Source organism: Anomaloglossus baeobatrachus, chromosome 10 (assembly GCF_048569485.1).
Source record: "Anomaloglossus baeobatrachus isolate aAnoBae1 chromosome 10, aAnoBae1.hap1, whole genome shotgun sequence".
NCBI classification, from domain to species: Eukaryota; Metazoa; Chordata; class Amphibia; order Anura; family Aromobatidae; genus Anomaloglossus; species Anomaloglossus baeobatrachus.
In genome coordinates, this window is record NC_134362.1 from 198,341,690 (window position 1) to 198,364,187 (window position 22,498).

General features: G+C 50.6%; 1 protein-coding gene across 3 annotated transcripts in view; it reads left to right on the forward strand.

Annotated features, from left to right (window-relative positions):
• Positions 1-22,498, forward strand: part of ANKRD27 (ankyrin repeat domain 27) — a 75,625-nt gene that overhangs the window by 17,341 nt on the left and 35,786 nt on the right. For 2 of the 3 annotated variants that reach the window (XM_075326125.1, XM_075326126.1), the window contains exons 3-8: positions 11,672-11,782; positions 11,917-12,073; positions 12,145-12,299; positions 16,162-16,221; positions 16,308-16,361; positions 16,438-16,503. In XM_075326125.1, the coding sequence (XP_075182240.1) occupies positions 11,672-11,782; positions 11,917-12,073; positions 12,145-12,299; positions 16,162-16,221; positions 16,308-16,361; positions 16,438-16,503 (603 nt within the window). The remainder of the gene's footprint in view (positions 1-11,671; positions 11,783-11,916; positions 12,074-12,144; positions 12,300-16,161; positions 16,222-16,307; positions 16,362-16,437; positions 16,504-22,498) is intronic. The other variant, XM_075326127.1, reaches the window with a different exon arrangement.

Here is a 22,498-nt window from a genome sequence, read left to right on the forward strand (position 1 = left end):
GGCGTCTGAGACACCTTCCATGATTAATCTGTAAATTACAGTAAATAAGCACACACACACCCGAAAAAATCCTTTATTATAAATAAAAAACACAAACACATTCCCTGGTTCACCACTTTAATCAGCCCCAAAAATCCCTCCTTGTCCGGCGTACTCCAGGATGGTCCAGCGTCGCATTCAGCGCTGCTGCATGGAGGTGACCGGAGCTGCAGCAGACACAGCCGCTCCTGTCACCTCCACACAGCAAATGAAGACAGCCGCGCGATCAGCTGAGCTGTCACTGAGGTTACCCGCTGTCACTGGATCCAGCGGTGGATGCAGCGGTGGCCGCGGGTAACCTCAGTGACAGCTCAGCTGATCGCGCTACTCACCGCCGCTCCTCTCACCTCCACGCAGCAACTGAGGTGAGTAGCGCGATCAGCTGAGCTGTCACTGAGGTTACCCGCGGCCACCGCTGCATCCACCGCTGGATCCAGTGACAGCGGGTAACCTCAGTGACAGATCAGCTGATCGCGCGGCTGTCTTCAGTTGCTGTGTGGAGGTGACCGGAGCGGCTGTGTATTCTGCAGCTCCGGTCACCTCCATGCAGCAGCGCTGGATGCGACGCTGGACCATCCTGGAGTACGCCGGACATAGAGGGCTTTTTGGGGCTGATTAAAGTGGTTAACCAGGGTATATGTTTGTGTTTTTTATTTCTAATAAAGGATTTTTCGGGTGTGTGTGCTTATTTACTGTAATTTACAGATTAATCATGGAGGGTGTCTCATAGACGCTTAACATGATTAATCTAGGATTTAGTGGCAGCTATGGGCTGCCAATAACTCCTTATTACCCCGATTTTCTAACGCACCAGGGCAAATCGGGAAGAGCTGGGTACAGTCCCAGAACTGTTGCATCTAATGTATGCGGCAATTCTGGGCGGCTGCTGGCTGATATTGTTAGGCTGGGTGGCTCCCCATAACGTGGAGCTCCCCATCCTGAGAATACCAGCCTTCAGCCGTATGGCTTTATCTGGCTGGTTTTAAAATTGGGGGGGACCGCATGCCGTTTTTTTTTAATTATTTATTTCACTACACAGTATAGACACGCCCACCGGCTGCTGTGATTGGGTGCAGTGTGACACCTGTCACTCAGCGTGGGGGTGTGTGTTACTGTAACCAATCATAGGCGCCGGTGGGCAGGGAATACAAGATTGTTTCAAAACAGTAAAAGCCGCCGGAGCAGTGTGAACGCCGTGCAGCGCCGGGCCGGGGATCGGAGATCGGTGAGTATATGAGAGAGGTGGTAAGAGGGATAGACTGACAAGGAGAGAGAGAGAGGGACAGAGATAGTGACCGACTGACAGAGATTAGTGAATGACAGACATTGTGAGGCGCTTCAGAACGCAGCTTTTCAGCTGCGCTCTGAAGCGGACCTTTTTTAAGCTGCGGTGCAGAGCGCACACCTGCGCACATAGCCTCAGACATCAAAATCGTATGAGGGATGTCACACGTTACAATTGACTAGGTTCATACAACAAAACGTCCAATGTATGAGGAATAAACGACGTGTATGCGATCACCGTATTTGCGTTCAATCTTGATCGCACGTAGGTGTCACACGCAAATACGTCACGAACGATGCCGGATGTGCGTCACTTACAACTTGACACCGACGACGGATTGAAAGATCTATTGAAGCGTGTAAAGCAGGCATTAGGTACTGGCTGTACTTATTCCTCCCTTTATTAACTGACAGTCTCTGCAATCTGATATCCTCCTTGGCGTCCTCCCACCAGTCGGTCATGTTGTCATAGAAGTCTGCCCTGTCTAGATGAAGCTCCATAAGGGAGTGGACACGACTCTGGACATAACCATCATCCAGGAGACTGGAATTAAGCCTCCACAACCCTCTACCAATGTCCGGACGGGTAGAGACCCCTAGGCACAAGCACAAAGCGAGGTGATCAGAGTAAGGGACGACCTTCTCACTCAGGGCGCCGACAGCCTCAGTAGGACTCACAAACACAAAATCTATCCTACTGCTTCTGTTGGAACAAGAATATGTGAACTTAGGCTGCCGACCTCCCTGTGTGAAAGCGTCAGTCAGCCCTGCCTGTGTTATGATGTTCTGTAGGACCTTACCATCCCTGGTCACTGTCCTGCCTGAGGAACTGTCACCTGATGACAGTATCGCATTAAAGTCCCCTGCCATCACCACTGGAAGAGAAGTGAAGAGGTAAGGCTTGACGTCATTATAAAGCTGGATCCTGTCAGTCACCGTCTGTGGCCCATAGATGTTAATAAGCCTGAGTCGCCTACCATGGATAGTGACTTCCAGAACCAGACTTCTCCCCATGACCACCTCCGTCATCCTATGTACAGTCACGTCATTGGTGCTAAACAGGACAGCGACCCCAGCGTAAGGCTCCACAGCCAGTGACCAGAATGATGGACCGGACCGCCATTCCCTCTCAGCCTCCCTCATAAGCCCCAGAGATGTCAGTCGCGTCTCCTGCAGGAAGATGACATCAGTGCCCAGGTATCGGAGATGTTCATATACCGTATGTCTCGTCCTCCTCACCTTAATACTATTCACATTACTCGAGGTTATTGTTAATGAGAACCCGGCCATTACAACACAGTATAAAAGGAGCAGAGTAACAGCCATCATCATGAATCAAAGATGTTCTGTCCACCACTGGTGTCCATTGTCAGTCTCTACCTGAGGGTCTACAGAAATGGGCTTCCTTTTCGGCGGGGGATGGTCCTCTACATCCCTGTCACATTCAGCATCAATTTTCCTCAACTCGTTGTCATAGTCCTCATCATTAGACTCTGATAACACCCCATACCTATCAGACACGACCATCACTTCATCAGAACCCTGGACCTTCTTTCTAGCACCCTGACCAGAGTCATATTCTGCCTCAGGTTTACGAGAGGACGCATTTTTTTTCTTCCTCTTACTGTGCTTAACGCTCCAGTCCTCAGATACAAATAGTGATGCAGAAGAGGGGCCTACCTGAGGCTGCTGGACCTGAGGGACAACCTCCATGTTCCTCTTTGTACCCTGCTGCTTCGGTGTCACATAGGCGGACTCCTGGTGGGCATCTGAGTTGGTCGATATCCCTCCTGACATTACATCCTCCTCCTGAGCCTCTGCCACCAGCTCAACTACCTCCTGAGCCTCAGCCCCTGCCATCACATCCTCATCCGGTAACTCTCTGCAGATGTTGTGCCAGGCGTCTGGACAGTCCCTGTGAGGGTGGCCCATCTTACCACAGAGGTTGCACCGGACGTCCCGGCAATCTGCAGCGACATGGCCAATTTCCCCACACAGGCTGCACTTGACCACAGTACAGGCATTGGCCAGATGACCCTTTCCACAACATTTGAAGCATTTTCTGGGCTGCCCGGGGTAGTAACAGCTCCCCTTCTCCCTCCCAATGAAGGAGTTGGGCAGGTGGGCAGTGATGTTGCTATATTGCCTCAGCTTCACCTGGACCTTCCACCCCATAGTCCAGATACCATCTTCATCCCTGACCTTGGTGAGATCAGAGACGAGGTCACAATGTCTCCGGAGCCACACCTCGATGTCCTGTGGGGGAACGGCCTCATTCCAGAAGGTGACATTTACTGTAACAGTATCTGGCCTGGAAATGGGAACCAACAAGAACTTATTCCAGCCCTCGGTGTCCCTGAACTTGGGGTAATTGGCCCAGAATCTGTCCAGATCACCAACGAGCTTAAAACTGACCTCATAGCCCTGCCTGTCCTACAGATTAGAGACCGCCAGGATCTCATGCACCACAAACCCCATCTGGCGGCACAGCAGCTCCCTCACCACATACCTGCGCTGCGGCAGATCCTCCTTGGCACCCATGTACTTAAAACGCACAACATTTATACGTTTAAATGTCTGGCCGGTATATCTGGCACTAGAGGTGAAGGATGGGGTGCCACGGCTCCAGGCGTTCCTGGGGGGCACCTGCTGGGTCACACTGGGCTGACTGACAGGGAGAGGATCTGCAGCAGGGGGGGCTGTCACACCTTGTGGACTAGATGGTAAAGGGGGATAGTCACATATGTCATGTACATTATCCTGAGCAACATCATTATCAGACAGTACAACGTCCATCACAGATTGTGAATCCCCTCCAGCCCCCGACCCCACAGGCACAGCGTCACTATGCCCAGGCTGTGCACCGGCCTCATCAGTACAATCAGTCTCACACATACTGTCCTGCTCCTGAGAGGAGCATGCTGAGACTTGTGGTGCCTCTGCTAGAGTCTGAGGCATATGCTCCTGTTCAGACTCTACAGGCTGTCCCTGCTGCTGCAGTGGTGCTCCCTCCTGGAAGCAGAAGCGTGCAGCCTGTACCACCGGCCGTGCCTGCTGCTGGGGGGTCTCGTCCTGAACAGTCTCTGACTTTATGTGGGGGGTCCTGGTCTCCACAGCACAGTCGATTCACGTAGGTCTCCTTCAGGGGCCCCATCGCCTCCAGACAACAGTCCATGTCTTGTACCCCCCCCCCCCGGCCAGCTCCACACCCAGCGCATTCAGCCTCATGTCATACGTGGCATTGTTATCAGGGTCACCGCTCTTCAGGTGGTAAATAAAGTCTATTTCACTTTGCAGCATTTGTTTATGTGTCTGCAACTCACCCATCTTCCTTACCAGTCCAGGTATCTCCTCCGCCAGCTGCAGCTCGGGCGCGCGCCCCGTCTCCACAGCTTCAGGCTTGGCCACAGGTGCAGGGACCTTGAATACAGGCTTGTCAGAGGCCTCCACCACAGATGTCTGCATGGTGGTCTTGCTGGACCCAGGCACTGTGACTTGCCTACCGCTGGCACTTGACTGCGACCTGGTGCGGCCTGAGCTCGCCATGCCGGACACCACATGCTGCTGCTGGAGATTCTCTTGCAGGGTCTGCTTCTCCAAAGATGTCCTCTGTCTGCGGGCCGGAGAGCTGAGCTGCACAGCTGATGGTGATGGAGGCTGAGCTGCGGCTGGAGCTGTGCACTGACCGGGGCTTCTCTGGAGGAATCACAACACTGCACACTTTGTTTCTTTTCTTCACTCACTTCTGGCTTCATTACTGCACTTGGAGTCGGTTTTCCTCCCAAAACAGGACACATGGATTCCTTACTTTCTCCTTTCTTGCTGGAGCTTTGTGCAACTGTCACTGGTCTCACAGCGACTCTGGGGGTGGTATTCCCAATGGAAGAGGCCTGGGAGCCGTGTCCCAGTGTAGGCCGGGAAGCCTGGGCCTTGCCTGGGGAGCTTCCCCGCCCAGGGGGGCCCCGCCCTGGGCTTGCTCCAGACATCAGGAGAACTGCTCAACACAACCTCACAGCTTGGGGGCAGTATTATAGTAGTTATATTCTTGTACATAGCGGCAGTATTATAGCAGTTATATTCTTGTACATAGGGGCAGTATTATAGTAGTTATATTCTTGTACATAGGGGCAGTATTATAGTAGTTATATTCTTGTACATAGGGGCAATATTATAGTAGTTATATTCTTGTACATAGGGGCAGTATTATAGTAGTTATATTCTTGTACATTTGGGGCAGTATTATAGTAGTTATATTCTAGTAGATAGTGGCAGTATTATAGTAGTTATATTCTTGTACATAGGGGCAGTATTATAGTAGTTATATTCTTGTACATAGGGGCAGTATTATAGTAGTTATATTCTAGTACATAGTGGCAGTATTGTAGTTATATTCTAGTACATAGTGGCAGTATTATAGTAGTTATATTCTTGTACATAGGGGCAGTATTATAGTAGTTATATTTTAGTACATAGTGGCAGTATTGTAGTTATATTCTAGTACATAGTGGCAGTATTATAGTAGTTATATTCCTGTACATAGGGGACAGTATTATAGTAGTTATATTCTTGTACATTTGGGGCAGTATTATAGTAGTTATATTCTTGTACATGGGGGGCAGTATTATAGTAGTTATATTCTAGTACATAGTGGCAGTATTATAGTAGTTATATTCTTGTACATAGGGAGCAGTATTATAGTAGTTATATTCTTGTACATTTGGGGCAGTATTATAGTAGTTATATTCTTGTACATAGGGGCAGTATTATAGTAGTTATATTCTTGTACATAGGGGCAGTATTATAGTAGTTATATTCTTGTACATAGGGGGCAGTATTATAGTAGTTATATTCTTGTACATAGGGGGCAGTATTATAGTAGTTATATTCTTGTACATAGGGGGCAGTATTATAGTAGTTATATTCTAGTACATAGAGGCAGTAGTATAGTAGTTATATTCTTGTACATAGGGGCAGTATTATAGTAGTTATATTCTTGTACATAGGGGCAGTATTATAGTAGTTATATTCTTGTACATAGGGGCAGTATTAGGCTGGGGCCACACGGGCACTACTGCGATCCCCTTGCATGAGACTCGGCTCGTGCTGGCAGTACAGCAGAGCCGAGTCTCATGCTTGTGTCCTTGCAACTGAGGTCCGTTCGTGCGAGCAGACCTCAGCTGCAGGGGGCGGGCCGGCACTCAGGAGGGGAGGGAGGGATTTCTCTCCCTCTCGCCTGTGTAGCCGGCTATAGACATTCTCGCATTGCACTGGCAGTACACCGGTGTACCGCGAGTGCAGTGCGATTTTTCTCTCGCCCCATTCACTTGAATGGGTGCGAGAGAAAGAGTCTCGGATTACAATCGCAGCATGCTGCGATTGTTTTCTCGGTCCGATTAGGGCTGAGAAAATAATCGCTCATGTGTGCTGTCACACAGGCTAGAATTGGTCCGAGGGGAATGCGATGTTTTATCGCACTCCACTCGCACCGATTTTCTCGCCGTGTGGCTTAGGCCTTATAGTAGTTATATTCTTGTACATAGGGGGCAGTATTATAGTAGTTGTTATATTCTTGTACATAGGGGCAGTATTATAGTAGTTATATTCTAGTACATAGGGGGACAGTATTATAGTAGTTATATTCTTGTACATAGGGGGCAGTATTATAGTAGTTATATTCTTGTACATAGGGGGACAGTATTATAGTAGTTATATTCTTGTACATAGGAGCAGTATTATAGTAGTTATATTCTTGTACATAGGAGCAGTATTATAGTAGTTATATTCTTGTACATAGGGGCAGTATTATAGTAGTTGTTATATTCTTGTACATAGGGGGACAGTATTATAGTAGTTGTTATATTCTTGTACATAGGGGGACAGTATTATAGTAGTTGTTATATTCTAGTACATAGGGGGACAGTATTATAGTAGTTATATTCTTGTACATAGGGGGACAGTATTATAGTAGTTATATTCTTGTACATAGGGGGACAGTATTATAGTAGTTATATTCTTGTACATAGGAGCAGTATTATAGTAGTTATATTCTTGTACATAGGAGCAGTATTATAGTAGTTATATTCTTGTACATAGGGGCAGTATTATAGTAGTTATATTCTTGTACATAGGGGGCAGTATTTATAGTAGTTGTTATATTCTTGTACATAGGAGCAGTATTATAGTAGTTATATTCTTGTACATAGGGGCAGTATTATAGTAGTTATATTTGTTAATATCACTGGCTTGTCCTCTAACCTTTTTATAATTACCGTAGTTTTGTCATTTTCCTACAATATTAATTGGCTGCATTGTACTTCTATTACTTGTGCCCTTTTTGAATTAATGAAGTGCCCCCCGCGCCTCATTTGGCTGCACAGCTGGAGGAGCCGCGTGACTGCGAGCAATTACCTCCTGGTTGTAATAATATTTCTTCAATTAGAGGAAGAAAGGTCTAGAGAACATTTCTAAGAATCGAGATCTAGATGACGAGCAAGAAACTCAAACTCAGGATCAGTAATGTAATGTATGTACACAGTGACTGCACCAGCAGAATAGTGAGTGCAGCTCTGGAGTATAATACAGGAGGTAACTCAGGATCAGTAATGTAATGTATGTACACAGTGACTGCACCAGCAGAATAGTGAGTGCAGCTCTGGAGTATAATACAGGAGGTAACTCAGGATCAGTAATGTAATGTATGTACACAGTGACTGCACCAGCAGAATAGTGAGTGCAGCTCTGGAGTATAATACAGGAGGTAACTCAGGATCAGTAATGTAATGTACACAGTGACTGCACCAGCAGAATAGTGAGTGCAGCTCTGGAGTATCAGGATCAGTCCAGTAATGTTTATTTTGTTGCTTTCATGTGGAATTAAATGGTTTTATGTGAACAGTTATGTGTGAAATTGTTAGTATTTGCTATGAGAGCAAGTATCACATGTATCTCTGGGTGATTTATCCCTGAGGTTTGCTCCTTCTTTGCTTGCCCCCATGTGTTGGGTGGGCCGTGCCGGCGCGGTCTCATGGTCGGTCCTGTGACCCCTGTGCTGTGTAGCCTCCTGTGTTCTCTGTGCAGACAGTGTCTCTGGAGGATGATGAGGAGCGTCTTCACCCCCCTCTTGATAACCGTGGAGAATTCCTAAATCCAGCGAGTAATTATCTGTAGCAGAGGAGAACTCGTGAACCTTCGCCCGTCTCCCTCGTGTAGATATAATTTGTCGGCGCCCCATCACAGCGCAAAAAATTAGGAGGAAATCTGATACCTAAAGGCGTTAATTAGGGCAGGACAGTGTATGAAGCAGTCACCAAATATATTCTATGTTATACCCTGAGATCCTTCTCCCCGTGTTATACCGGCGCTCCTCTCCTCCTCTTTTTCCTCTACACCCATGTTATACCGGCGCTCCTCTCCTCCTCTTTTTCCTCTACACCCATGTTATACCGGCGCTCCTCTCCTCCTTTTCATCCTCTATACCCGTGTTAGACCGGTGCTCCTCTTCTTCCTCTATCCCCGTGTTATACCAGCTCTCCTGTCCTCCACTTCTTCCTCTATCCCCGTGTTATACCGGCGCTCCTCTCCTCCTCTTCTTCCTCTATCCCCGTGTTAGACCGGTGCTCCTCTTCTTCCTCTATCCCCGTGTTATACCGGCGCCCCTCTCCTCCTCCTCCTCCTCCTCCTCCTCCTCCTCCTCCTCCTCCTCCTCCTCCTCTTCTTCCTCTATACCCTTGTTATGCCGGCGCTCCTTTCCTCCTTCTTCCTCTATCCCCATGTTATACCGGCACTCCTCACCTCCTCCCCTTCTTCCTCCATACCCGTGTTATACCGGCACTCCTCTCCTCCCCTTCTTCCTCTATACCCATGTTATACTGGCACTCCTCTCCTCCCCTTCTTCCTCCATACCCGTGTTATACCAGCTCTCCTGTCCTCCACTTCTTCCTCTATCCTCGTGTTATACCGGCGCTCCTCTCCTGTTCTTCCTCTATCCTCGTGTTATACCGGCGCTCCTCTCCTGTTCTTCCTCTATCCTCGTGTTATACCGGTGCTCCTCTCCTCCCCTTCTTCCTCTATCCCCGTGTTATACCGGCGCTCCTCTCCTCCTCCTCCTCCTCCTCCTCCTCCTCTTCTTCTTCCTCTATACCCTTGTTATGCCGGCGCTCCTTTCCTCCTTCTTCCTCTATCCCCATGTTATACCGGCACTCCTCACCTCCTCCCCTTCTTCCTCCATACCCGTGTTATACCGGCACTCCTCTCCTCCCCTTCTTCCTCTATACCCATGTTATACTGGCACTCCTCTCCTCCCCTTCTTCCTCTATACCCGTGTTATACCGGCACTCCTCTCCTCCCCTTCTTCCTCCATACCCATGTTACACCAGCGCTCATCTCCTCCTCCTCCTTCTTCCTCCATACGCGTGTTATTCCAGCGCTCCTCTACTCTCCTCCTCTTCTTCCTCTATCCCCGTGTTATACCGGCGCTCCTCTCCTCCTCTTTTTCCTCTACACCCATGTTATACCGGCGCTCCTCTCCTCCTCTTTTTCCTCTACACCCATGTTATACCGGCGCTCCTCTCCTCCTTTTCATCCTCTATACCCATGTTAGACCGGTGCTCCTCTTCTTCCTCTATCCCCGTGTTATACCAGCTCTCCTGTCCTCCACTTCTTCCTCTATCCTCGTGTTATACTGGCGCTCCTCTCCTCCTCTTCTTCCTCTATCCCCGTGTTATACCGGCGCTCCTCTCCTCCTCCTCCTCTTCTTCCTCTATACCCTTGTTATGCCGGCGCTCCTTTCCTCCTTCTTCCTCTATCCCCATGTTATACCGGCACTCCTCACCTCCTCCTCTTCTTCCTCCATACCCGTGTTATACCGGCACTCCTCACCTCCTCCTCTTCTTCCTCCATACCCGTGTTATACCGGCACTCCTCTCCTCCCCTTCTTCCTCCATACCCGTGTTATACCGGCACTCCTCTCCTCCCCTTCTTCCTCTATACCCATGTTACACCAGCGCTCATCTCCTCCTCCTCCTTCTTCCTCCATACGCGTGTTATTCCAGCGCTCCTCTACTCTCCTCCTCTTCTTCCTCTATCCCGTGTTTATACCAGTGCTCCTCTCCTCCCTTTCTTCCTCTATACTCATGTTATACCAGCACTCCTCTCCTCCCCTTCTTCCTCCATACCCATGTTACACCAGCGCTCATCTCCTCCTCCTTCTTCCTCCATACGCGTGTTATTCCAGCGCTCCTCTACTCTCCTCCTCTTCTTCCTCTATCCCCGTGTTATACCGGCGCTCCTCTCCTCCCCTTCTTCCTCCATACCCGTGTTATACCGGCACTCCTCTCCTCCCCTTCTTCCTCCATACCAGTGTTATACCGGCACTCCTCTCCTCCCCTTCTTCCTCTATACCCATGTTACACCAGCGCTCATCTCCTCCTCCTCCTTCTTCCTCCATACGCGTGTTATTCCAGCGCTCCTCTACTCTCCTCCTCTTCTTCCTCTATCCCCGTGTTTATACCAGTGCTCCTCTCCTCCCCTTCTTCCTCTATACTCATGTTATACCAGCACTCCTCTCCTCCTCTTCTTCCTCTATCCCCGTGTTATACCAGTGCTCCTCTCCTCCCCTTCTTCCTCTATACTCATGTTATACCAGCGCTCCTCTCCTCCTCTTCTTCCTCCTATACCCGTGTTATACCGGCGCTCCTCTCCTCTTCTTCCTCTATACCCTTGTTATACCAGCGCTCCTCTCCTCCTCTTCTTCCTCCTATCCCCGTGTTATACCAGCGCTCCTCTCCTCCTCTTCTTCCTCCTATCCCCGTGTTATACCGGCGCTCCTCTCCTCTTCTTCCTCTATCCCCGTGTTATACCGGTGCTCCTCTCCTCCTCTTCTTCCTCTATATCCGTGTTATACCGGCGCCATTCTTCTTCCTCTATACCCATGTTATACCGGCGCTCCTCTCCTCCTCTATCCCCGTGTTATACCGGCGCCCCTCTTCTTCTTTTATACCCATGTTATACCGGCGCTCCTCTCCTCCTCTATCCCCGTGTTATACCGGCGCTCCTCTTCTTCCTCTATACCCATGTTATACCGTCGCTCCTCTCCTCCTCTATCCCCGTGTTATACCGGTGCTCCTCTCCTCCTCTTCTTCCTCTATATCCGTGTTATACCGGCGCTCCTCTTCTTCCTCTATATCCGTGTTATACCGGCGCTCCTCTTCTTCCTCTATACCCGTGTTATACCGGCGCTCCTCTTCTTCCTCTATACCCATGTTATACCGGCACTCCTCTTCTTCCTCTATCCCCTTGTTATACCGGCACTCTTGATATTTTTAATCCTTTTTGTCTCGTCCTTTTGAAGGTTCTGGTCCCGTGTAAGGGTAGCCTCACCAGCAGCTTGTTCTCCACCTGTCACCTCGAGTCCTACGTCCTCAAACCTAATGACGGGGGGTTTCTGACCGAAAATGGACGGGTAAGAATACGTAATGTATAAAGCTTATGTCACAAAACTAATCAATGCCATAATGACATGATTTGGCAAAGAAGCAGAGCTGCCGTGTAAAGCATGGTGGAGCGGAACACATTGTCCTTTCTTCGTGGTTTCAGGAGGTTTTCATCCAGGGGAATCTGGTGAAGCTCGGGGCCGGTTTCGGATATTCGCTCTCTGTCTCCGTTCTCTTCGAGGAGACGTTCTACAACGAAAAAGAAGAAAGTTTCAGCATCTTGTGCATCTCCCGACCTATAGAGAAAGACGAGAACCCAGGTACGAGGGCGGCCCCGAGACCCCTCCGATTATTGTGTGCCCCCCTCTCATGTCCCGCTTGTGTATTGTAGAAGAAGTGTCCGCCCCGTCCGCCACTTGCACTTTAAAGAACATTGACGACGTGAAGGAATTCCTCGGGAAGCACGCCGAGAAGTTTGACAAGAGCGTCGCCTCCTTCCGCAGCGCCTTCAAGGTGCACGAGAGGAAGAGCCTCCGACATTACATAGTGAGTGCACCCCCCCCCATATGGTCAGCAACCAGTCCCGCACCCGCTGACCGCAGCACAACAATGCTTCTTGTCGGGGGCGCGCCAAGCCCTTTCTCTCTGGGGGGGGGGGGGGGGGCGCTGCAATCTCTTTCTCTCTGGGGGGGGGGGCGCTGCAATCTCTTTCTCTCTGGGGGGGGGGGGGGCGCTGCAATCTCTTTTTTTAGGGTCGGTCACACAGCAGTTTTTAGTTTTGTTTTTTTGTTTTTTTTTTGTTTTTTTGCATGACTAGGTTATGCTCTAAAATCCACCTAAAAAACTGCTTATAGTGCTGTTATCCTTTTTTTTTTTTTTTTTTTTTTTTTTATTTGATTACTGAGGTTTCATAAGCACCCTGGGGGGGAGGGGGAAAGTCACTTAGTGGAATCTTCAGCAAAAGGTAACAAAAAATAGCATCAAAACGAAAATACACATGGATCGTATTAGGTTGTGTGCACACAGTGCGCTTTTTTTTTTTTTTCTCTTTTGTTTTTGCTTTTTTGGTGCAGTTTTTGTAATATGACTATATACAAATCTTTATGCCAGCAATTAATGAGAATCCTGAAATCTCCTGCACATGTTGTTGTTATTCGTTTTTTTTTTTTTGTTTGTTTTTTTTTGGTTTCCTTGCAGATTCAGTGCAGAAAATTAATCTTCTGCATGGTAATTCTTTCTGCGTTTTTCTCCATTGAAAGCAAAAAAAACCAGCTCCAATAAATTTTCAAGAGATGCAGGAATTTATGCAATCAAATACTCTATGCGCTCTCATGGGCTTAGTATTTTTCCTTTTTGTGAGCGTGCCCTGAGATTATTTTTCTTAAATATTTATTTAGCGGAATCTTCAGCATAAAAAGCATCAAAAACAAATAAACACTTGTGGATTTTTTTATAACCATGTTTGTTTTGTTTGTTTTTTTTGTTTTTTTTTGTGCACCCTGTGGTGGTTATTTCAGTTTGTGTTTGTTTTTTTGTAGTGGAATCTTTGGCAAAAGGTAACAAAAATATGGAAAACCACTTGTGTTTTTTTTCTCAAGAACCATGTTAATATTAGAATTTTTCTTTTTGTAAACATATCCTGAAGTTCTTCTTCTTTTTTTTTTTTCTGTGTCTCTCTGTCTCTCTCTCGCTCTCTGTCTCTCTCTCGCTCTCTGTCTCGCTCTCGCTCTCTGTCTCTCTCTCGCTCTCTGTCTCTCTCTCGCTCTCTGTCTCGCTCTCGCTCTCTGTCTCGCTCTCGCTCTCTGTCTCGCTCTCGCTCTCTGTCTCGCTCTCGCTCTCTGTCTCTCTCTCGCTCTCTGTCTCTCTCTCGCTCTCTGTCTCTCTCTCGCTCTCTGTCTCTCTCTCGCTCTCTGTCTCTCTCTCGCTCTCTGTCTCTCTCTCGCTCTCTGTCTCTCTCTCGCTCTCTGTCTCTCTCTCGCTCTCTGTCTCTCTCTCGCTCTCTGTCTCTCTCTCGCTTTGTCTCTCTCTCGCTTTCTGTCTCTCTCTCGCTCTCTGTCTCTCTCTCGCTCTGTCTCTCTCTCGCTCTCTCTCTCTCTCGCTCTCTGTCTCGCTCTCGCTCTCTGTCTCGCTCTCGCTCTCTGTCTCGCTCTCGCTCTCTGTCTCTCTCTCGCTTTCTGTCTCTCTCTCGCTTTCTGTCTCTCTCTCGCTCTCTGTCTCTCTCTCGCTCTCTGTCTCTCTCTCGCTTTCTGTCTCTCTCTCGCTTTCTGTCTCTCTCTCGCTCTCTGTCTCTCTCTCGCTCTCTGTCTCTCTCTCGCTCTCTCTCTCTCTCGCTCTCTGTCTCGCTCTCGCTCTCTGTCTCGCTCTCGCTCTCTGTCTCGCTCTCGCTCTCTGTCTCGCTCTCGCTCTCTGTCTCGCTCTCGCTCTCTGTCTCGCTCTCGCTCTCGCTCTCTGTCTCGCTCTCGCTCTCTGTCTCGCTCTCGCTCTCTGTCTCTCTCTCGCTCTCTGTCTCTCTCTCGCTCTCTGTCTCGCTCTCGCTCTCTGTCTCGCTCTCGCTCTCTGTCTCTCTCTCGCTCTCTGTCTCGCTCTCGCTCTCTGTCTCGCTCTCGCTCTCTGTCTCGCTCTCGCTCTGTCTCTCTCTCGCTCTCTGTCTCTCTCTCGCTCTCTGTCTCTCTCTCGCTCTCTGTCTCTCTCTCGCTCTCTGTCTCTCTCTCGCTCTCTGTCTCTCTCTCGCTCTCTGTCTCTCTCTCGCTCTCTGTCTCTCTCTCGCTCTCTGTCTCTCTCTCGCTTTCTGTCTCTCTCTCGCTTTCTGTCTCTCTCTCGCTCTCTGTCTCTCTCTCGCTCTCTGTCTCTCTCTCGCTCTCTGTCTCTCTCTCGCTCTCTGTCTCTCTCTCGCTCTCTCTCTCGCTCTCGCTCTCTCTCTCGCTCTCGCTCTCGCTCTCGCTCTCGCTCTCGCTCTCTCCGCTCTCGCTCTCGCTCTCGCTCTCGCTCTCGCTCTCTGTCTCTCTCTCGCTTTCTGTCTCGCTCTCGCTTTCTGTCTCGCTCTCGCTTTCTGTCTCTCTCTCGCTCTCTGTCTCTCTCTCGCTCTCTCTCTCGCTCTCTGTCTCGCTCTCGCTCTCGCTCTCGCTCTCGCTCTCGCTCTCGCTCTCGCTCTCGCTCTCTGTCTCTCTCTCGCTCTCTGTCTCTCTCTCGCTCTCTGTCTCGCTCTCGCTCTCTGTCTCGCTCTCGCTCTCTGTCTCGCTCTCGCTCTCTGTCTCGCTCTCGCTCTCTGTCTCGCTCTCGCTCTCTGTCTCGCTCTCGCTCTCTGTCTCGCTCTCGCTCTCTGTCTCGCTCTCGCTCTCTGTCTCGCTCTCGCTCTCTGTCTCGCTCTCGCTCTCTGTCTCGCTCTCGCTCTCTGTCTCGCTCTCGCTCTCTGTCTCTCTCTCGCTCTCTGTCTCTCTCTCGCTCTCTGTCTCTCTCTCGCTCTCTGTCTCTCTCTCGCTCTCTGTCTCTCGCTCTCTGTCTCGCTCTCGCTTTCTGTCTCTCTCTCGCTTTCTGTCTCTCTCTCGCTCTCTGTCTCTCTCTCGCTCTCTGTCTCGCTCTCGCTCTCTGTCTCGCTCTCGCTCTCTGTCTCGCTCTCGCTCTCTGTCTCGCTCTCGCTCTCTGTCTCGCTCTCGCTCTCTGTCTCGCTCTCGCTCTCTGTCTCTGTCTCGCTCTCTGTCTCGCTCTCTGTCTCGCTCTCTGTCTCGCTCTCGCTCTCGCTCTCGCTCTCGCTCTCGCTCTCGCTCTCGCTCTCTGTCTCGCTCTCGCTCTCTGTCTCGCTCTCGCTCTCTGTCTCGCTCTCGCTCTCTGTCTCGCTCTCGCTCTCTGTCTCGCTCTCGCTCTCTGTCTCGCTCTCGGTCTGTCTTTTTTTTCCCTATCCATTTATTTGAATAATCTGCATGTGAACATACCCAAAGTTGTTTTTATAGGTTTTGGTTACTTTGTAACCTCCAAAATGTCACGTGACTGTCATTGTGATCACACAGGAGCCAGGACCCTGCAGCCGGTGATTGACAGCTAAAACTTCCCGGATCAGAGAAACCTCTGCTCCGGGTCGTTCAATCCCTTACATGTTGCGGTCAACACCAGCCGCAGCATCTTAGGTGTTTGCCCCCCTTCCCCGGATCACTGACGGATTATTATGGCTAAATCATATACTGGTCGTTTTTCCCTAGTCTACAGGGGGACAAAACCTAGAGATAAGTAAAGAACATGTGGCCAAGAATCCACTCCACAGGGGCCTAGATTGGTCTGTCTACAGATATGGGGGTCTTTCTGATCCAGCAAGCTTCTTCCTCACGTGTGTTTTTTTTTTTTTTTTTTTTTTTTTTTGTTTTTGTTTTTGTTTTGTTTTTTTTTTTTTAATTTTATTTTTTTTTTCCTCTTACAGGACTCGGTGAACACTCTATATACAAAATGTCTTCAGCATTTATTGCGGGATTCACATCTGGTAAGAGACGTCACAGGGCATTTTAATGGAGGGGGGTGAATATTTGGTGGCGCGTAACTTTGAGGATCCAATCCGTTCTGTTGCAGAGAACCATCGCAAAGCAAGAAAGTCAGATGAATCTGATGAAGCAAGCAGTGGAGGTAACGTCTCATCCGTGACCTGGGTCATCAGTAGAGAAGCGCTGCCCATCATCACCCACTTTCTCTTTCTGTGCAGATGTACGTCCACCATGGCATCTACGATCTGATCTTCAAGCAAGTGGGGACCCTTGAAGCAAGTGAGGTGGGTGATAAGATTCAGGGAGCTCCCCCTAGTGGAGGCTGCAGACAGGATCTTATCATGTGTCTCTGTATACAGGGAGCTCCCCCTAGTGGTGGCTGCAGACAGGATCTTATCATGTACCTCTGTATACAGGGAGCTCCCTCTAGTGGTGACTGCAGACAGGATCTTATCATGTACCTCTGTATACAGGGAACTCCCCCTAGTGGTGGCTGCAGACAGGATCTTATCATGTGTCTCTGTATACAGGGAGCTCCCCCTAGTGGTGACTGCAGACAGGCTCTAATCATGTACTCTGTATAAAGGGAGCTCCCCCTAGTGGTGACTGCAGACAGGATCTTATCATGTTTCTCTGTATACAGGGAGCTCCCCCTAGTGGTGGCTGCAGACAGGATCTTATCATGTATCTCTGTATACAGGGAGCTCCCCCTAGTGGTGGCTGCAGACAGGATCTTATGTATCTCTGTATACAGGGAGCTCCCCCTAGTGGTGGCTGCAGACAGGATCTTATCATGTATCTCTGTATACAGGGAGCTCCCCCTAGTGGTGACTGCAGACAGGCTCTTATCATGTATCTCTGTATACAGGGAGCTCCCCCTAGTGGTGGCTGCAGACAGGATCTTATCATGTATCTCTGTATACAGGGAGCTCCCCCTAGTGATGGCTGCAGACAGGATCTTATCATGTATCTCTGTATACAGGGAGCTCCCCCTAGTGGTGGCTGCAGACAGGATCTTATCATGTATCTCTGTATACAGGGAGCTCCCCCTAGTGGTGGCTGCAGGGGAGTTTTTGTTCTCCTCTTGCATAGTGTCACTATTGAGGTCCCCTCACTAATAACAATCCTTTTAAATCCAAATAAATGAATTGCTCAGTTTGTTGCACATTTTAGAGCGGAAAGACATGGCCAGCACTGCTGTCAGGTCAGAAAAGCTTGACAAACCTTATAGTTTTCCATTGCGTTCTCTGCCTTGACCTTGTGTTGAAGTATGTGCAGCTGTAGCAGAGCCTGGTTGGTCGTTTCTTCGGCACAACGTGGGGAGTGGCACTTCACTCTATATCTGCGGATTTTTCTGCATCAAAATCTGCAGCTTTCCCCCGGAATCCGCACTTTTTCATATGTGCGGATTTTGTTGCGGATTTTGCGGTTTTTTTTCTCTTTTTTTTCTTCGGCGCTCCATTGGGAGACCCAGACAATTGGGTGTATAGCTATGCCTCCGGAGGCCACACAAAGCACTACACTAAAAGTGTAAAGCCCCTCCCCTTCTGCCTATACACCCCCCGTGCTCACTGGCTCCTCAGTTTTTATGCTTTGTGCGAAGGAGGCTGACATCCACGCATAGCTCCACAGCTTAGTCAGCAGCAGCTGCTGACTAGGTCGGATGGAAGAAAAGAGGGCCCATAATAGGGCCCCCAGCATGCTCCCTTCTCACCCCACTTTGTCGGCGGTGTTGTTAAGGTTGAGGTGCCCATTGCGGGTACACAGGCAGGAGCCACATGCTGTTTTCCTTCCCCATCCCTTAATGGACTCTGGGTGAAGTGGGACCCGCACGGTCTCCAGGCACTGGGACCGTGCTCCCTCCGCAGCCCCTGGGAATCTGCAGGATAGGAGCTGGGTATCGTCAGGGACAAGGCCCTGCTACTATGAGGTACTCTGTGTCCCCGTGGGGACCGCGCATGGAGCGCTTGTCCCATACACATTACAGCACTGCTGGGTGTGTTAGTGCGCCGGACATGGAGCGTTAGTGCCAGACACTTTCCAGCACTGCTGGAGGTGTTAGTGCGCCGGGGGACTACCGCGCGGCCGCGCTTATTGCCGGCCGCGCTTATAACTTTAGTCCCCGGCTTCTGCGGCCTAGTGTCGCAGATTCCCGCCCACAGGCCTGCCAGTCAGGGGAGGGGCGGGACGCTGCACGGATCGTCAGCGGAGGGCTGGAGCATACATTAGTATCCTCCTCCCTCCTCACTCAGTACACTGGGGCACTGGATTCCTGCACTTTTCTTGGGCACGCCCACGGTCTCCTCCTCCCCACAGAACGCCGGCAGCCATTCCTGTCAGCGATTCAGACGCTGGAGAGGAGAGACAACACAGGGAGACCCAGGCAGGGAATCTGGTGACCACACAACCGCCCTGAGCGGTCGGTAAGCAGCACCTGTGGTGCTGGCCCCACTGAGTACCGAAGTGTGTGTATATATATATATATATATATATATATATATTTATAGGCTATACATTGCACTGTACGGTCGCTCTGTTGATTTTTGGCTATATACCCTCCTGGTTGTTCTCAGAGGAGACAACATGTCATCTGCAAAAAGCAAGGGTGCCAAAGCACAGGCGTACTTTGCAACCTGTACCTCATGTACAGCTGTACTACCGGCAGGGTCCACTGACCCTCATTGTGTGCAATGCTCGGCCCCTGTGGCACTTGCTCAGCCGGAGCCTCTGCGACTGGTGGCCCAGGTGGATCCACCTGCTACCACTGTCCAGGTGACAGGGACGGAGTTTGCAGCCTTTGCTGACAAACTGTCTGAGACTATGGATAAATGGTCTGCTAAAATACTGGAAGCTTTGCAGTCCAGACCGGTGATTTAGGCCCCGGGCACTGTCCAATCCTTGACCCCTGGTCCCCCTCAATTGGAACAGCAATGTGCCCCGGGGGTAACCCACAGGTCCCAGGGTGAGGTCTCTGACACGGACCGCAGTCCCAGGCCGCCCAAGCGGGGTCGCTGGGAAATTCCCTCCACTTCATCACACTGTTCAGGGTCCCAGCAGGAGGACTCTCTGGAGGATGAAGCGGAGGTATCAGATCAGGATTCTGATACTGAAGCCGCTCTCAACCTAGATACACCTGAAGGTGACGCAGTAGTGAATGACCTTATAGCGACCATCAATCAGGTGTTGGATATTTCTCCCCCAGCTCCTCCAATTGAGGAGTCTGCTTCTCAGGAGAAATTCCGTTTCAGGTTTCCAAAGCGTACATTAAATATGTTTCTGGATCACTCTGACTTCAGAGAGGCAATCCAGAAACACCGAGCTTGTCCAGACAAGCGTTTTTCCAAGCGCCTTAAGGACACACGTTATCCCTTCCCCCCCGAGGTTGTCAAGGGCTGGGCTCAGTGTCCCAAGGTGGATCCTCCAGTCTCCAGACTGGCGGCTAGATCCATAGTTGCAGTGGAAGACGGGGCTTCACTCAAAGATGCCACTGACAGACAGATGGAACTATGGTTAAAATCCATCTATGAAGCTATCGGCGCGTCTTTTGCTCCAGCATTCGCTGCCGTATGGGCACTCCAAGCTATCTCAGCTTGTCAGGCGCAGATTCATGCAGTAACACGTACATCTGCCCTGCAAGTAGTGTCCTTAACCACTCAGGCGTCGGCGTTTGCGTCCTACGCCATTAATGCTGTCCTGGACTTGGCGAGCCGTACGGCGGTGGCATCCGCCAACTCGGTGGTACTCCGCAGGGCCATGTGGCTACGTGAATGGAAGGCAGACTCTGCTTCCAAAAAGTTCTTAACCGGTTTGCCATTGGCTGGCGACCGCTTGTTTGGTGAGCGATTGGATGAAATCATTAAACAATCCAAGGGAAAGGATTCATCCTTACCCCAGTCCAAACCAAACAGACCTCAACCACGGAAGGTACAATCGAGGTTTCGGTCCTTTCGGACTGCGGGCAGATCTCAATTTTCCTCGTCCAAAAGGCCTCAGACAGATCAGAGGAACTCAGATGCATGGCGGTCTAAGTCACGTCCTAAAAAGACCGCCGGAGGAACCGCTCCCAAAGCGGTCTCCTCATGACTTTCGGCCTCTTCAAACCGCATCCTCGGTCGGTGGCAGGCTCTCCCGCTTTTGCGACGCCTGGCTGCCACAAGTAAAAGACCGATGGGTGAGAGACATTCTGTCTCACGGTTACAGGATAGAGTTCAACTCTCGTCCTCCGACTCGTTTCTTCAGAACATCTCCACCCCCCGACAGAGCCGAGGCTCTTATGCAGGCGGTGGGCACCCTGAAGGCGGAAGGAGTGGTGATCCCGGTTCCTCTTCAGCAACGGGGTCACGGTTTTTACTCCAACTTGTTCATGGTGCCAAAAAAGGACGGATCCTTCCGTCCCGTTCTGGACCTAAAGCTGCTCAACAAGCATGTGAAAACCAGGCGGTTCCGGATGGAATCGCTTCGCTCCGTCATCGCCTCCATGTCCCAAGGAGATTTCCTGGCATCAATAGACATCAAAGATGCTTATCTCCACGTACCGATTGCGCCAGAGCATCAGCGCTTCCTGCGCTTCGCCATAGGGGACGAACACCTTCAGTTCGTGGCACTACCTTTTGGCCTGGCAACAGCCCCACGGGTCTTCACCAAGGTCATGGCAACAGTGGTGGCAATCCTACACTCTCAGGGACACTCGGTGATCCCTTACTTAGACGATCTACTTGTCAAGGCACCCTCTCAAGGGGCATGCCAACACAGCCTGAACATTGCTCTGGAAACTCTCCAGAGTTTCGGGTGGATCATCAATTTTCCAAAGTCAAATCTGACACCGGCCCAATCACTGACATATCTTGGCATGGAGTTTCATACTCTCTCAGCGATAGTGAAGCTTCCGCTGAACAAACAGCGTTCACTACAGACAGGGGTGCAATCTCTCCTTCATGGTCAGTCACACCCCCTGAGGCGCCTCATGCACTTCCTAGGGAAGATGGTGGCAGCAATGGAGGCAGTTCCTTTTGCGCAGTTTCATCTGCGCCCACTTCAATGGGACATTCTCCGCAAATGGGACAGGAAGTCGACGTCCCTTGACAGGAACGTCTCCCTTTCTCGGGCAGCCAAAGCTTCCCTTCAGTGGTGGCTTCTTCCCACTTCTCTGTCGAAGGGGAAATCCTTCCTGCCCCCATCCTGGGCTGTGGTCACGACGGACGCGAGCCTGTCAGGGTGGGGAGCGGTCTTTCTCCACCACAGGGCTCAGGGGACTTGGACTCAGACAGAGTCCTCCCTTCAGATCAATGTTCTGGAGATAAGGGCAGTGTATCTTGCCCTAAAGGCGTTCCAGCCGTGGCTGGAAGGCAAACAGATCCGAATTCAGTCGGACAACTCCACAGCGGTGGCATACATCAACCACCAAGGCGGGACACGCAGTCGGCAAGCCTTCCAGGAGGTCCGGCGGATTCTGCTATGGGTGGAAGCCACAGCCTCCACCATATCCGCAGTTCACATCCCGGGCGTAGAAAACTGGGAAGCAGACTTTCTCAGTCGCCAGGGCATGGATGCAGGGGAATGGTCCCTTCACCCGGCCGTGTTTCAGGAGATCTGTTGCCGCTGGGGCATGCCGGACGTCGACCTAATGGCGTCCCGGCACAACAACAAGGTCCCGACGTTCATGGCTCGGTCTCAAGATCACAGAGCTCTGGCGGCAGACGCCTTAGTTCAGGATTGGTCGCAGTTTCAACTCCCTTATGTGTTTCCTCCTCTGGCACTGTTGCCCAGAGTGTTACGCAAGATCAGGGCCGACTGCCGTCGCGCCATCCTCGTCGCTCCAGACTGGCCGAGGAGGTCGTGGTACCCGGATCTGTGGCATCTCACGGTCGGCCAACCGTGGGCACTACCAGACCGACCAGACTTGCTGTCTCAAGGGCCGTTTTTCCATCTGAATTCTGCGGCCCTCAACCTGACTGTGTGGCCATTGAGTCCTGGTTCCTAGCGTCTTCAGGATTATCTCAAGAGGTCATTGCCACCATGAGACAGGCTAGGAAACCAACGTCCGCCAAGATCTACCACAGGACGTGGAAAATTTTCCTGTCGTGGTGCTCTGCTCAGGGTGTTTCTCCCTGGCCGTTTACCGTGCCCACTTTTCTGTCCTTCCTTCAATCCGGATTAGAAAAGGGTTTGTCACTAGGCTCCCTTAAGGGACAAGTCTCTGCGCTCTCTGTCTTTTTTCAGAAGCGCCTAGCCAGACTTCCACAGGTACGCACGTTCCTGCAGGGGGTTTGTCACATCGTC